This window comes from Ursus maritimus, unplaced genomic scaffold (genome assembly GCF_017311325.1).
Source record: "Ursus maritimus isolate PB19 unplaced genomic scaffold, ASM1731132v1 scaffold_8, whole genome shotgun sequence".
Taxonomy (NCBI): domain Eukaryota; kingdom Metazoa; phylum Chordata; class Mammalia; order Carnivora; family Ursidae; genus Ursus; species Ursus maritimus.
In genome coordinates, this window is record NW_024426996.1 from 27,178,155 (window position 1) to 27,192,461 (window position 14,307).

At 38.6% G+C, this 14,307-nt stretch overlaps 1 protein-coding gene across 1 annotated transcript in view; it reads right to left on the reverse strand.

Annotated features, from left to right (window-relative positions):
* Window positions 1-14,307, reverse strand: part of SLC4A4 (solute carrier family 4 member 4) — a 450,189-nt gene that overhangs the window by 118,405 nt on the left and 317,477 nt on the right. Inside the window, exon 9 of the mRNA XM_008693197.2 lies at window positions 3,973-4,130. Coding sequence (XP_008691419.2) covers window positions 3,973-4,130 — 158 coding nt within the window. The remainder of the gene's footprint in view (window positions 1-3,972; window positions 4,131-14,307) is intronic.

Genomic DNA, 14,307 nt, shown 5'->3' on the forward strand with positions numbered 1-14,307 from the left:
ATCGAGCCCCACATCAGGCTCCTCTGCTATGAGCCTGCTTCTTCCTCTCCCCTGCTTGTGTTCCCTCTCTCGCTGGCTGTCTCTATCTCTGTCGAATAAATAAAATAAAATCTTAAAAAAAAAAAAATAAAATGATACAGAGAAGGAATCTAGCCATGTATAGGTAGCAGGAAACATCACCTCGGGTCAAGAATTTCATCTGTAGGAACAGAAACCCTTAAGAAGCCCCTAATTTTGACTGCATTGTTGAAAGGGCAATGAGAGATCTGGAAAACTAGAAACACAGAACAACTCAGCAAGTTGAAGTTCCCTCTGCCTGAAACATGTTCTTTCCCCTTTAACCCTCAAAGAAGCAAAAGCTGTTACAACTTTTATGATACAAGTACATCTTGCCAAACTCAGCTTTTATAACGTACTGAAAACTCCTTTCATGACCCAAGCTGTTTTTTGTCAATGGACAGATGTTATTTTTAACCAGAAGCTTTTTTCTTTATTAACAAATTAGAGTAAACATCACATTTGTGTGGCTGGAAGGGCACAGCCCATGTTGACAGCTGGCGAAAAGAAATTAATTTATGTTACTGAGTTTTTTTTATTCAGTCATAACTAGAAATAAAGTCATAGTTAGAATTTTTAATAGTGCTAGTTGTCTCAAGAATCTTCATGAGGCTCCTCTACTCTTGTGAGCTTTTTCACATACCTAATTATGCCTCGGGAGGATGCCTCTAGCATTCTCCATAACAAAAATAAGTACCAGATGATCTCTGTCCGGAACCAATGGACTATACTCACATTCACAAATAATTATAGGCAGAAACAGAGCATAATATCAGAAAAGAGCCAGCCTTCCTAAACCACTCAATCTTTTCAGAAAGGATGTGCACCCCCCTCCTTCCTGATATATCACAGCTATTTCTAGAATAAACTCAGCATGTACCAATCCTTTACTCCCTGCTCTCAAAACAGCAGTGAATCAAATAAGCCATTATTCATATTTAGCAGCTTTGGAAATGATGGCTAAACTGTAGCTTCCACAATAGATGCATGAGGATCACAAACCCACCATAACCAACCACAGTACATATGGTAAATAGCAGCTAGCAACGGAATTGTTGGACGAGACAGAATTGAAGTAGCAGGACCTCCATCCCAATCCCTATAATAAGATTTTCTATGGTTTTGACAATTAAGCACAAACAGCTTCTCTCAGGCAAATCATCATTTATCACATAAAATTCATATTAACTTCCAATGATACAAAAAGGGTAAACATTCTAATTTTTTACAGGACCAGAACTTACTGAATAATATTTGCCTTAAATGTGAAAATCAAGATCCGAAAAGAACAAACTGATCAGGGGCTTTTATTCTCCTTCATGGGAAAACCCTAAAGTACTTTGTTCTAATCCATTCTACATAGCTCTACATAGCTCTTCAGCCTGGCTTCAGAGTCAGAAATCTGCTATTTTATTTCTAGCACTGACAGTGAATCTTCCCTGTGCCTCCATCTCTCAACTGTGAATGGGAATAATAATCCCCTACATCGCTCATGAGTCAGCAGAAGCCTCCATGGACAGACAGTAGATGACAGCAAGCCAAGTGTCTGCAAGATGCTGGGAAAATCATAAGCATATCCTACCAAGTCACCAAATATCAAAGAACAGTTTGTTTGCCTTCACATGGATGGCAAGAAGGGCCCCTAAGCAGATAACGTCCACCCAGCTGGCACCAGTCCAGGTGCAAATACAACTCAAGTACATTCAGCCAATAACAGAGTAACTAGAGAACCTTGCGGGCACTACACACAGAGAGCTGCTAGGTCCACGCTTCTTAAAAGGTGCATGGCGGTAATATTACTTATTACAAATAGTAATAATAACAATCATAAACATAAGAGCATAACTTCCTTTCCCCTTCTTAAGGAAAAATGACCATCACCAAATGACCACAAAACCAGACTTTCCAGGTCTCCCCGCAGTACAATAGGGTATCGTCAAAGCACACCGTTGAGTACGGAGGCAGTCCTTCACAATGACTACCACATTCCTTGTGGGATTTCCTTGATTGGATTTCACAGGATGCAGCCATTGTAAATGGCCCCACATTACTCATACACAAAAAGGCTAATGAGACTCCCTACTCAGTGATTATAGCATGCACTGGTTCAGAGGACAGCAAAAGGATAAAACTGTTTCCTGGAAAAATGTTAACATGCTTGGATATATTGTTCAGATTATTGCCCTGAAATAGTTTTATGACATTACTGAATTACATTCCCTTGAATTGCCGAGCTCCTTTTGTTCATTCAAATGATGCTGTATTTCACCTCTAGACTAGAAACACTCTCCTGTACAGAAGAAAAGAATGAGCCAGACAGGAGTAGATAAGAGGAATACACAAATGGTCATGATTTGCTACTCAATGAACTCGTGTTATTGTTAAATAAAAAAGCCCTTTAAAATATTTTTTACTTGTAGCTTCTAGAGAAAAATAGTAAGAAAAATGAAAATGCAAGAGCAACTTAACACTTCTTGGCATGTTTTTTCTTCCAAGCCCCAGTAAAATTAGTCCAAAGAGACATAAACAAAACCATAGGGGCACAAGAGCTGGACATCAGCCATAATCTGAGTCAGCTAGCTGTTCAGCAGGTGATTGCTCAGATAAAACTGCAAGGCTCTGCTGGAATGTTTTCAAGTGAACAACCAAGTTACAGGAAACACGAATCATGATAATCCCAGTAATTGAATAAGCTATGATCATTTCCTTTCCTCTGCCACTTGTCCAAAGACTGTCTACTAATGACCAGTATTATTTCCATTTTAAGTGTCTAAGAAATATAAAAATATGGAGAAAATATCCATATGATAAGAAAAAATAGCCTGTAATCTATGAATCGGGAGGCCATAAGGAAATGTTCTCATTTTCTTAACCTGGCTCAAAGCAAACCTGGAGCCCCTTGTCTCAGTTTATGATGCTGAGACCATTTAAGATCAGTGAGGAGGAGTCACAGCCCTTCCTACTCACCTAAGGAAACCTAAAAGAGATGGAAGTCACTTGTCCTTGCCCTGGACCCACAAAATAGTGCCCACCCCCAAAAAGTTCCTCTTCACATGATAATTTTATGATGTCAACTCGAAGATGAAAAACTTCTCTTTAAACTCTTGCACAAGTTGAAGTGAAGCATTAACTTCTGTTTACCTATGGCACTCTGTAAGTCTAGCTTCTAACTCTTGAGCTCAGCTGCAAGGTGGATAGACGGGAGGCCTCCTAAGGTGCCGTGCAGTGCAGTGAGGACGTGACCGCAATAACCATAATATGCTTCCTTTAGAATAAGAATTTACATGATACAACACATAACAGTAAAAGCGTGCAGCTTAATGATTTTTCTGTGTGCGTGTGTATATATATATATATATATATATGTACATACATGTGTGTATATATGTGACTATGTGCATATATACACCTGTTACCAACTTTCTGATAGAACATAGAGCAACTGAAAGCACCTCTGACCTCTGAAACATTTACCATCTGTATGACCTCAGAAAGTTACTTAAATTCTCAGTCTCAGTTTCTTCATCTGTAAAATCTATATACCTATAGTTTAGACTTTAAAAATATTATTATGAGAGGAGCACCTAGCTGGCTCAGTCGGAGGGGCACGAGACTCTTGATCTCAGGGTTGTAGGTTTAAGCCCCACATTGGGTGTAGAGATTACTTAAAATAAATAAACTTTTAAAAATATATATTATTGTGAGAATTAAACTGACTAATCCATAAGATTAAACTATTATTACTACTATACAAGTGCCAAATAATTTGATAGCATGAAAGACAGCCTAAATCATTATTTCAGATTAAACCTTTCCAATATGCTTGCTCTGGAAGTGTCCTCATTCTACTAATTATCTAGCCAAGACCATTCTATAAGCACATTGTAGACCCCAGCAGGTCAGGGAGCAGCTTACCTTGTGGGCACAGGGACCTCAGTCAGGGCACCCAGCATGACTGCCTGCTGGAGCCGAACAAAGGCAATGAAAGGAGTATCCAAGAAGTCAACCTCCCCAACAAGCACGTTGGAAGCTTCTGCATCACGTGGTAGCTTCTTCATGAACTTATTCTTCAGCTGCATGGGAAGAGCCAAGAAAACACAACTCATTTCCAGAGAAGGGAACAAGGAGAGACACTCCATATATCACTCAAGGAAATTCCTTTATATGAGTCTACACACAACAGGCTCTAGCTAGCCATTTTTCTATTATGTTTAACCATTCTATTATAATAAACATTACTCTGTACTTTGGATTCAAAAATATTGAGAGTATAATCACATGGCTTACATATAAAAGAATGTTTACATATAAAACAATTCATTTATTTATTCACTCACTCAATAAACATATGTTGAGAGTCTACTATGAGCCAGGCATTGATCTAACCCCTAGGGACAGATCAACAAATTACATCTTCCTGGGGTCATATTTCACCAGAGGAGAAATAAAATATGATTTAAAGTAGTGATAAGTGCTAAGAAGGAAAAATAAAACAGGTTAGAGGATACCAATTTAGGCAGGGTGGTCAGAGAACGCCTCTGAAGAAGTATATTTTACACTGGAGTGAGAGGACAAGCCATGCAAAGATCTGGTCAAAGAACATTCTAAGCAAAGAGAACAGCAAGTGCAAAGGATCTGAGGCAGAAAAGGGCCTGGAAGAGAGGTATAGTAAGAAGGTGACTGTGGTGGGAGCTAAAGGAGCAAAGAAGAAAAAACTGCAGCAAATGAAGTTGCATAGGTAAGGGGGGGGCAGGTGGTAAGAGCCTTGAAAGCCACAGTAAGGACTTTGGGATGTTTTAGGTGGGACTTGCTTACTAAACATCCAGGTGAAAAGGTGGAGTAGGAAGACATACATCTAGAAGATATTAAACAGAATTTAGGACCATGAGACAGAATGATACAACCTTGAGTGTGAGTGTAAATAGAGAAGAGAGATAAGACCTAACCCTGGACCACTTTATCTTTTAGAGGAATGGGAGGAGATCTCGGCAGAGAACACCCTCAAAGAACAGCCAGTGGGGTTGGAGGAAAACCAGGATACACCAACAATCAGGTGAAGAAAGGGCTCCATGAAGAGAGTATATCAGCTGAGTCACAGGCTGCTGAAAGTTCAAATAAGATGAGAACCAAGAATGGGCCAATGAATTCGTCAAGATGGAGGTGCTGGGTGAACCTGACAAGAGCAGTTACCAGGGTTCCCTGTGAAGAATGGAAAGTGAAGAAGTGAAGACAGGAAGTAGAGAGAATTATTTTGAGAAATGTTGTTACCAAGAAAAGGCAAGGAATAGGAAAGTAGGTAAAGGAAAACATAAAATAGAGAATCCAAATTGTGCTAACACTTTGGAATGCTAATGAGACAGATTACTGCTGTAGGAGATACAGGGGACAACCACAGGAGTAGTTCAAGCAACCTTGAACTATGGAAAACAGAACTGAGAAGTGAGCTGAGGAGGAAGGGGGGGGCGGTATGTGGAAATTTGAGGAGAGGGGTAAAGGTATAAAGTGGTTTTCTTGGGTAGTAAAGGTTGCTTCTTATGGTCACTTGGAAAGCTTATCTTGTAGGTGTCCCTTTCCTGGCCTTCCCCAGCTCCCACTTAGAACAAGCCTGTCCAAGCCTGCCCAAGCACTCTTCAATGTGTGGGAAACACCTCCCACAGCTCAAGGAAAACATTTCAACAATCGTGGAAGGATGGAGATAAGAATTTTGCAGGGCCATATGAAAGGCACAGACTTCTGATATATACTAATCGTCAATATAAATGTCCCTCCCCTTAGGTCAAAAGTTACCAGTGAACTCAGTACTTTCTGCATGAATTACCGCTGAGATGGGAAATGGCAGACATGGACCAATTTTCCCCATTAATAACAAGGTTATGATAAAGAAAAAAAGTTATAGGGGTTATAGTAACAATTTCCATTTACAGAGTTTTCTTTCTTTCTTTCTTCCTTTTTTTCTTTTTCTTTTTTTTCTTTTTCTTTCTTCTTTTTTTTTTTTTTGTAAGCTCTGCACCCAATGTGGGGCTTGAACTCATGACCCTGAGATCAAGACTCACATGCTCTACCTACTGAGCCACCCAGGCACCCCCATCCACAGAGTTTTTAATTGGGGAAAATAAGTGACATGAGAAGTGATCCCTAAAACTCCATCACCCTCATTAGCATTTTTATAGAACTTTTTTCTTTAATTTGGTACTAAGAAGAAAGCTGTGAGACAAAAAACAAGGACATCAGGGCTAATAATTTAGTGGAAGCAAACAAACAAACAAAAAAAAAAGCAAAGACAAGATATATAGATGTTGGAACATGACTACTTCTAAGCAGTAAGGGAATTTTCCAAAGTTTACACCATTAGTCCTCCAAGAAATGTTAATATTAAAAAAAAATCTATTTGATTCTATAAATAGTGAAAGAGCAGCCATGGGAAGGGTCTAAAAACATCAAATTGCCAAAACTGTTATTACACCTAAGGAAGTTGCAGTAATGAATTGTTTTCTAAAACAAACACAGAGTAGAGTATAGGGTATGGCTAAGTGGCACAGATGCCTAACAAAATGTCAATGCTAGAATAATCTTCCTCAGGTTCTTTCCAGAGAGTTCTCATTATCAACAGCTCTATAATAATCTGATATTATTTCCCCTTCTCTTCAGCACACTCTTTGCTCTATCTGGTTAGGCAAGTAATCTGATAACCCTATTCTATTTTATGTAGTTAAACTCCCACACTCATTATAAAAACTTCCTTTCCACATTTCTACCTTTTCTAAACATCCTTCTACCTCCTCTAAACATCTAACCATGAGCCATTTAACCATCTCAGCCCCACTTTCTTGGAAATTCTGGAAGCACTCATTTCTGAATCATACTTTGGCAAGTTTAAATCTTTTCCCCAAACTTCTTGAGGGTTAGAATAGTTTATCCCCCATTATACTGGACACCTACTTTGCACATAATGCATCCATAATAAATATTATGAATGGAAAGAATGAACTTCGTAGCACTAAAAATCAGACCAAAAACCATCAAATGCCCAAGGAAGTTAGCTTCCAAAGGCTCACTCTAGAACCTATGTCCAGATCTGTCACTAAACAACTACCTGACTCACAACACATGCAGAATAGCCCACAGTCGATTATATTCCTCTACAAAATGACTTGGGAGTACTATGTTACATTTACTGAGATTATCATACCCATGTTGGAAAATTAGAAGTCTATTTTTAAGACTAAAGGAAGTAAACTATATTCTATATGCTCCAAAGAGATGTAGTTCTAAAGATGTGTTCCTTTAGATCAACAGATCTCAAACTGTGTTTGTGAAATGCTAGTGTTCTCAGAGAAACTAATGGCTTTTCTAAAATAAACACATATGGTATCTAAAGTACCTCAGAACTCAGCCCCTGAGTGGCTCTTTCCTATCTACACACACTCCCTGGGTGAGCTCATCAAATCTCATGCCTTTAAACACCTTCTACATGCTGATGACTGACACATTTATATCTTCAGCCAGGACCTCCTCCCTGAACTCCCGACCTGTAACATCTCCACTTGCATGTCTAATAGGCATTTCAAACTTCACTTATCCAAAAACTGAGTCCCCCCAGATAGTCTCCCCAAACTGGCTCTTCCTGCACTCTTCCTCATCTGGCTAATGGTAACCATTCTTTCATGGCCCAGGCCAAAACCTTGCTGCCATCTTAGACACTTACCTTCCTCTCACACCCCATGCCCATTCTATCAGCAAATCCTATTGGGTCACATTCAAAGTATATCCAGAAGCTGATCATTGCTCACCACCTTCACTGCCTCTACCCTCGTCCACTATCATCTGCTACGATCATCGCTCTCTCCTGGATAATGGCATTGGCATCCTGGCTAGATTATCTGCTTCTGCTCTTGCCCCAAGTCTATTCACCAAAGTAGCCAGAGCAGTCAAATCAGGAGTTAGATCCCGTCATTCCTCTTCTCAAAGTCCATTTCACTAAGAGGGAAGGCAATGCTGTCGGGACAAATCACAACCCCAGCCTCATCTGGCTCCTTATCAGCAACTTGACCCTATTTCCTACTGCTCTCTCCAAGTCTTCTCCATGCCCACCACTTCAGACTCCATGGCCTCGCTCAAACGTGTCAGGCACACTCTAACCTCAGGGCCTTTATACCTGCTGTTGCTTCTGAATGTAATGTCTGCATGGCTTCTTGCTCACTTCCTTTGAATCTTTATTTAAAAGTCACCTTTTCATCAATGAGTCTTTCCCTGGCCACATTAGTTAAAATATCAACCTCCTCCTCCCCACAGATTCATCTTACTCCTCTTTCCTGCTTTATTTTTTCTTTCTTTATACTTATCACAAACATGCCGTATTTTACCTATTGTCTTTATTATCTGCCTCCCCACTAGAATGTAAGTTCTATGAAGGTAGTAATATCCATCTATTTTGTTCAGTGTTGTATCTCTAATGCCTTGAAGAGTGCCTGAAGAGAAAGGTTGAATAAATATCTGTTGACTGAATGAATGGTGTTATTATTTCTGCTCTTCTGTTCAAACTCCTCTCTTCACAGTTCTGAACATAACCACTGACCAGGTCATCTAAATGGACAAAAGGCCTGGATAAGGCGAATCTTAGTAAACTCCTCCCCTGATAACAGTGATTGGTCCAAAGGATGGATGTGTGACTCAGGCAGGAACCATACCCTTTTGGGAAATTAATATTTTACCTGTATAAAAATCAACATTTTCCCTTTCACCTGTGGTTGTTCCCCTCCACACTGAAAGGGCCTGTCATAGGACTGTCCACACTAGGAGAGAATGAGGTCAGCACCCAAAAGGAAACAGACAAAAGCAAGAGAGAAAAATGGATGAAAAGAGAGATTGCTGAGTCCCAAGTCCCAAGCCCTGAGGTCCTACGGCTTCTCCATTCTGTGAACTCATCAAGAATTCTTACTTGTTACATAAGTCAGAAAATTCCATGTTGAGTTGAAATTAATTTGAGATGATTTCTGTCTCCTGAAGAGTCCAGACCCTTTGCAAAAATGTATTTGTCAAATAAATCTGAAGAATACAAGTTAAATAAGATTAAATGTTTCTATACTACAGATATTCTCAGAGCCTTGAATATGTTTATATGCCTAGGAGTGCTTTATCCCACTAGGATATAAATAAGGCACATTATGATATGAAAACAGATTTTAAAATGCTATTTTGGACAAATTTTCTCACTCCCCATTTAAATCCACTCTCAACTCCATTTAATTCTCTTCAAACTTTATGGATGCCTCTAATGTTTAAGGCCCGGTGGTAGGCATTGAGGAGAGCAGACAGACCCTACTCTAAGAAAAAATTATAAACATTAAACAAAAAGGTAAAGAATAACCAGAAACTAAAAGAACAATAACAGATAATGAAAGCAAGAACAGAATCTAGGCTTTCAAATCAGGTTGAAAACCACCCAATGAACTCATCTGGATTGAATTCCAAAGATAAAGTTTGGCATTCCTTTCCTATAGATCACTAGTTGTTTCTCCAAGGGATACACAGCCTGGATTTTATGCAAGGTCAACTACAAGAACACACACGGTGAATACAAATTCCTTTAGCCAAACTTGATCTCAAAGAAATCGATTTCAAATGGCTGTCATGTGGAGCTACAACTGGAACACCACCAACTCTGTGAACCCAGATGTGTGCATCTCAGATTCTTTTTATACGAGTTTGTATTCGTTCTTTCAGAGTAAGATCTTGCTATAAATACTCCAAGTATACGGCTTGCCCTCTGCCATACATGCTCATTTTTATAATTTCTTATATTTCCTTACTTTCTGAGTGGTGTTCTAAGACTCAGGGATCACAGTATTCGCATACCAAGAAACTAGAGATTATGATTGGACAAAGCAGAACAAGTGGACTGATTATGAAAGAGATAGGTTACTTGGGATGATAGCTCTGTGAGATGACAGCACAGTTACTCACACAAGCGATATGCATCATATATAGCTAATTGAAAAGTCCATCTTCTAAACTCTACTCAACTCCTAGATTCTCCCACCATCTTCTATGAAGGCAGTTTTTAGGTTTTCTATAGGGGACCCATTACTAAGTAACGGCTAACTGACTGGGATGACCATTTGATTAACACTGTGTCCTCCTAGCCTCCTTACTATCACCCTCAGACCAACAGCATCACCTGGTGAGTAGGTCCAGACTATCCTATTATTCCCAGTCACTTAGTCATTTATACCCTACCTCTTTCTGTCTGCCATTGTTAGCATATGTTAAAATAAGTGCATCTGTTATGAAGTGTTATTTTTAACCAGGAGTACTCATAGTTTCTCATTTGAATCTGATGTATTAGAATAGATCCTATGGGTTGTTCAATGTCCTTATTACAAGTGATGTTTTAAAAATCATATAAACTTGAGGATACTTTCTCATTATTTTTACAACGCTTACAACTACTGTGACCCCATTCTATACATTCTCTTTTCCTCTCAATGAGAATAAGTTTAATCTTCCAATCTGTACTTATTCTCAATTCACCCTGCTTAATGATTCATGTCTACATGCTAACATCCACCTGCTTTCCTGGGCAAAGAGCTTATCCCTGGCTTTCTTATCGGTGTTCCTTCCTATCTTCTTTTTTTCTTCTTAGCTTATTTTTCTTCTTTCTGCTGATTTCCAGCCTTCCATTCTCTCTAAAAATTGCTAGCTCTTATCCCATCCGAAACAAACTCATCTGCTAAGCTCACTATAGATCACTCTGGGGCCATGTCCTTCCACTGCAAAGAAATCTGTGTTAGTGGTAAAGTAGGGTCACTATACCTATCAGTTTCTTTATGACAGTCCCAGTTTACCCCATTTCCTGATATAATTACTAATATTACTTTCTTTCATTCTCAAAAGTGCCTTGTGCTAAAAGAAAAATTATATGGTCACCGTATATTTTAATCTCATGAGGTTGACTTTGAGCAGTGCCTAAGATATGGCATCGGAGAATAAATCCATGTTGTGGAACCTTTAGGATTCAAGGAACTCAGAAGTATGAGAGAACACCTAGGTCAAACAGCATCTTAGTAAATTATTTATGCTACTTGAGTATAAATTTATTCATTTATTATATGCAAACAATATTAACTGTTAGGGCAGGAAGAAAGTGCTCTCTCACTTACCACAGTGAGATGATTCTGCCTCTGTCCGCTCCCTTTCTCTACACCTTGGGGGGGAAATGGCCAATTTGATGGCGTAGAGTTTGACAAGTTCATTGGTACTTTTTTCTAATGGGAAGGTTACAGTATCTTGCAGACAAGAAGCAAACTGACTGTTTTCTCTTACAGAAAGACAAGTGAATGGGTTTAAAACGAGAGAGTGCGAGAGAGAGAGGGAGAGAGAGAGAGACCCGACATTTTCACCCCTATGGCTGGTTAAGGTGAGGAGACTCAGAATCTGTTTCATAGGCTCAACTACATTTCTCTGTCATAACACATGTCCCTTTATCTATGAATCCCAGGATTTAGAGTCTGTGTGGGTGGTTGTAGGCCTGGAGCTGTGTATTTAGTGAACTAAAAATGTCCAACCTAAAAAAAATGTTTCTAAGAGACTTCACTTTCAGCTATGGTAAACTAGCTTGCATCACACCAACCCTTTCAGCAAGAAAAGCTGAAGAATTTCTGTAATCTGCTTTAAGGCATCAGAAAGTTACTGTGACATTAAAAACTTGAGGAACCAATATCCCTGGAGAAGGAAACTACATAAAGGTGAGGCTAAATTCAGCTCTGATTTTCTTCTAAAGGCATTTGATGATTCCTAAGTAGCTGCAGACCTTCTGAAATTGATCAGAGCCTTCAGTAGTTTCAAAATAATGGACAAGCATGCCAGGCATTTAGTTGGGACCTCTAAAGGACAAGACTCAAGGCTTAAGGGCAAACTAGTAATAGACTAATCCACATAGAGACTAAAACCCAATTTCCAATCAGCTCAAATTTCAGACTAAATATTAGGGTGACCTGCCCCTCACCTAAATGCCAGCCAAAAGCAAAGAAATAAACTCTAAAGAAAGAGAATACCATCCTGAGTATCTAATTATCTCTACTATGTACATATTGTATCTGACAGTCAATCATAATTACTAGGCATACTAGCAGATAAAATCAAATGACTGGGACCCAAGGGAAAGAAAAACCATAAATTAGAAACAAAGGAGAGCTACATATTGTAATTATCAGACACACTTTGAAATAACAGTAATATTTTTTAAATATTGTTTACAAAATGGAGAATTTCAGCAGAATCATTTTTTTAAAAAAGATTTCTTGGAGATTAAAAGATCCATTATTGACTTATGAAAGTCAATATTACTCATAATATGAAAATATGGCATATCAAAATTTATAGCATATAGGTAAACATGTGCATTGGGTAAAATTCATGGCCTTAAATGCAAATATTACAAAAGAAGGAAAGCCAAAGCTTGATGATCTAAATATATATCTCAAGAAGTGAGAACAAAACAGAAAATTAAACACAAAGAAGGTATAAAGAAGAAAAATAATAAAAATAAGAAAATAAATCATGACAAGACAAATATACTATGCTGGTCATGTTCTATTTCATAATCTGAGTAACAATTATACATATGTGTTCACAATGTGAAAAATCATCAAGTAGATTTATGATTTATAAATGTATATATAAATCACACACTTATACTTTACTGTAATAAAATATTTATATTACAATGAATTTCTTAATAAATAAGCTATTATTTCATTGCAAATATGGCTTACATATAGTTCTCCCTTGGCAGAAAATCCTTAAAGGAAATCAAGGACAGTAAAAAACTAAAACCATATTCCACAGCCCTAACGCATAAAGGCTTTTGTAAAGATTAGAAGAGATAAGAGGTAAAATACCTAGCAAGATATAAAAAACAAAAATGTGGGGCTCACTCCTTCCCCATTCTTTTTGGTTTCTCCAACATGAAAAGTAAACGTCCCTACTGTCTTCACTCTTCCTATCTTGTATATCAGGGAGACGCCTCCCCCCCCCAGCCAGCCAACTGTGTTATGTCTGAGGCGATATATGCCTCCCTTTATTTTCCAATAGTATATAAACCATTAATAGCCCGCTACTCAACATGAATACAAAAACCGAATCAAGTATACTGTCTTCAAGTTAAAATTAGCTTCCAACAGTGTTGGCATGAAGAAGCAGACCATCAAAAGTAGCCTTGTGAAAATGAATTCCTGGCATAATTTTTGAAATATGTTTGACCTACCAAGAACTATGTATATTACTTGGAGTAGACCTATAGTCTCAAACTCTGGGAATCCTGGAGTAATGCCTGGAAACCAGTGCAGTGCCTACAGCTGGCTTCTATGGTTAATTTGAAGACTGTCCCCATCTCCCATCTTCCTCTCCACTTTCCAGCAGCCCTCCCATCCCACATACAAAGAAGAAGAGAGCCAATCTGAAATAGTCACATTCTAAGTCAATTAGCCTATACCAGCTTCTCCCCCAGGTACAGGGAAAATAGTTATTCTTACCAAAAGCTCTATTCTGACCTTTCTTCATAGTCAGGGGTTCCCAGTGTAAAAGCAGGACTACTCTTGTGTTCCAAGTACTAGGAGCTTGTTTTGCTTCTATGCTCTTTAAAACTATCAAGATGAGGCAGAAGGCTCTGCCTAGTTCACCAGGGTTGTACGCTGGGGTTTGCAGTCAAAGCGTCAGCCAGTAATAAAAGGAATCCTGGCCTCCATTTCTCTCTGTACCACTTCCCTTGATGATCTTCTAAAGAGAGTGTTGGACTGAGGACAAGGGTTTGGTGTTTCTGAACAGCCTGGACAAACACCATCTCTTAAATGTATCCCAGCACTCCATTCCTAAGTCTCATTTCTTTCTTATAAGTTGTGTGGTTGCCCAACTAGGAAATGGCAGAGAAGGAAAATGATAAGAGTCACTATTTCATAAGCTTGAACAGGTATTGCTTTTTATTTCAAGACCACATAAGAAAAAAGCATCTTAAAACTTTTCCGTTATATGAAGATATCTTTTTCTCATCCCTTACGCTAATTTATGGGACTTTTTTGTCATAGAACTACTGGAATAATTTCTACACACATTTTTTGTTTTGTTTTTAATGGAAGCTCTGATTACCCTTTAGGTTATCTTCAGGCTATGATTTAGAAGAGTATTTCCAAAGGCTAAATTTGAAAACCATTGCCCCAATGTCTAAGAGGCCTTAAAAAGGCGGGGGGGGGGGGG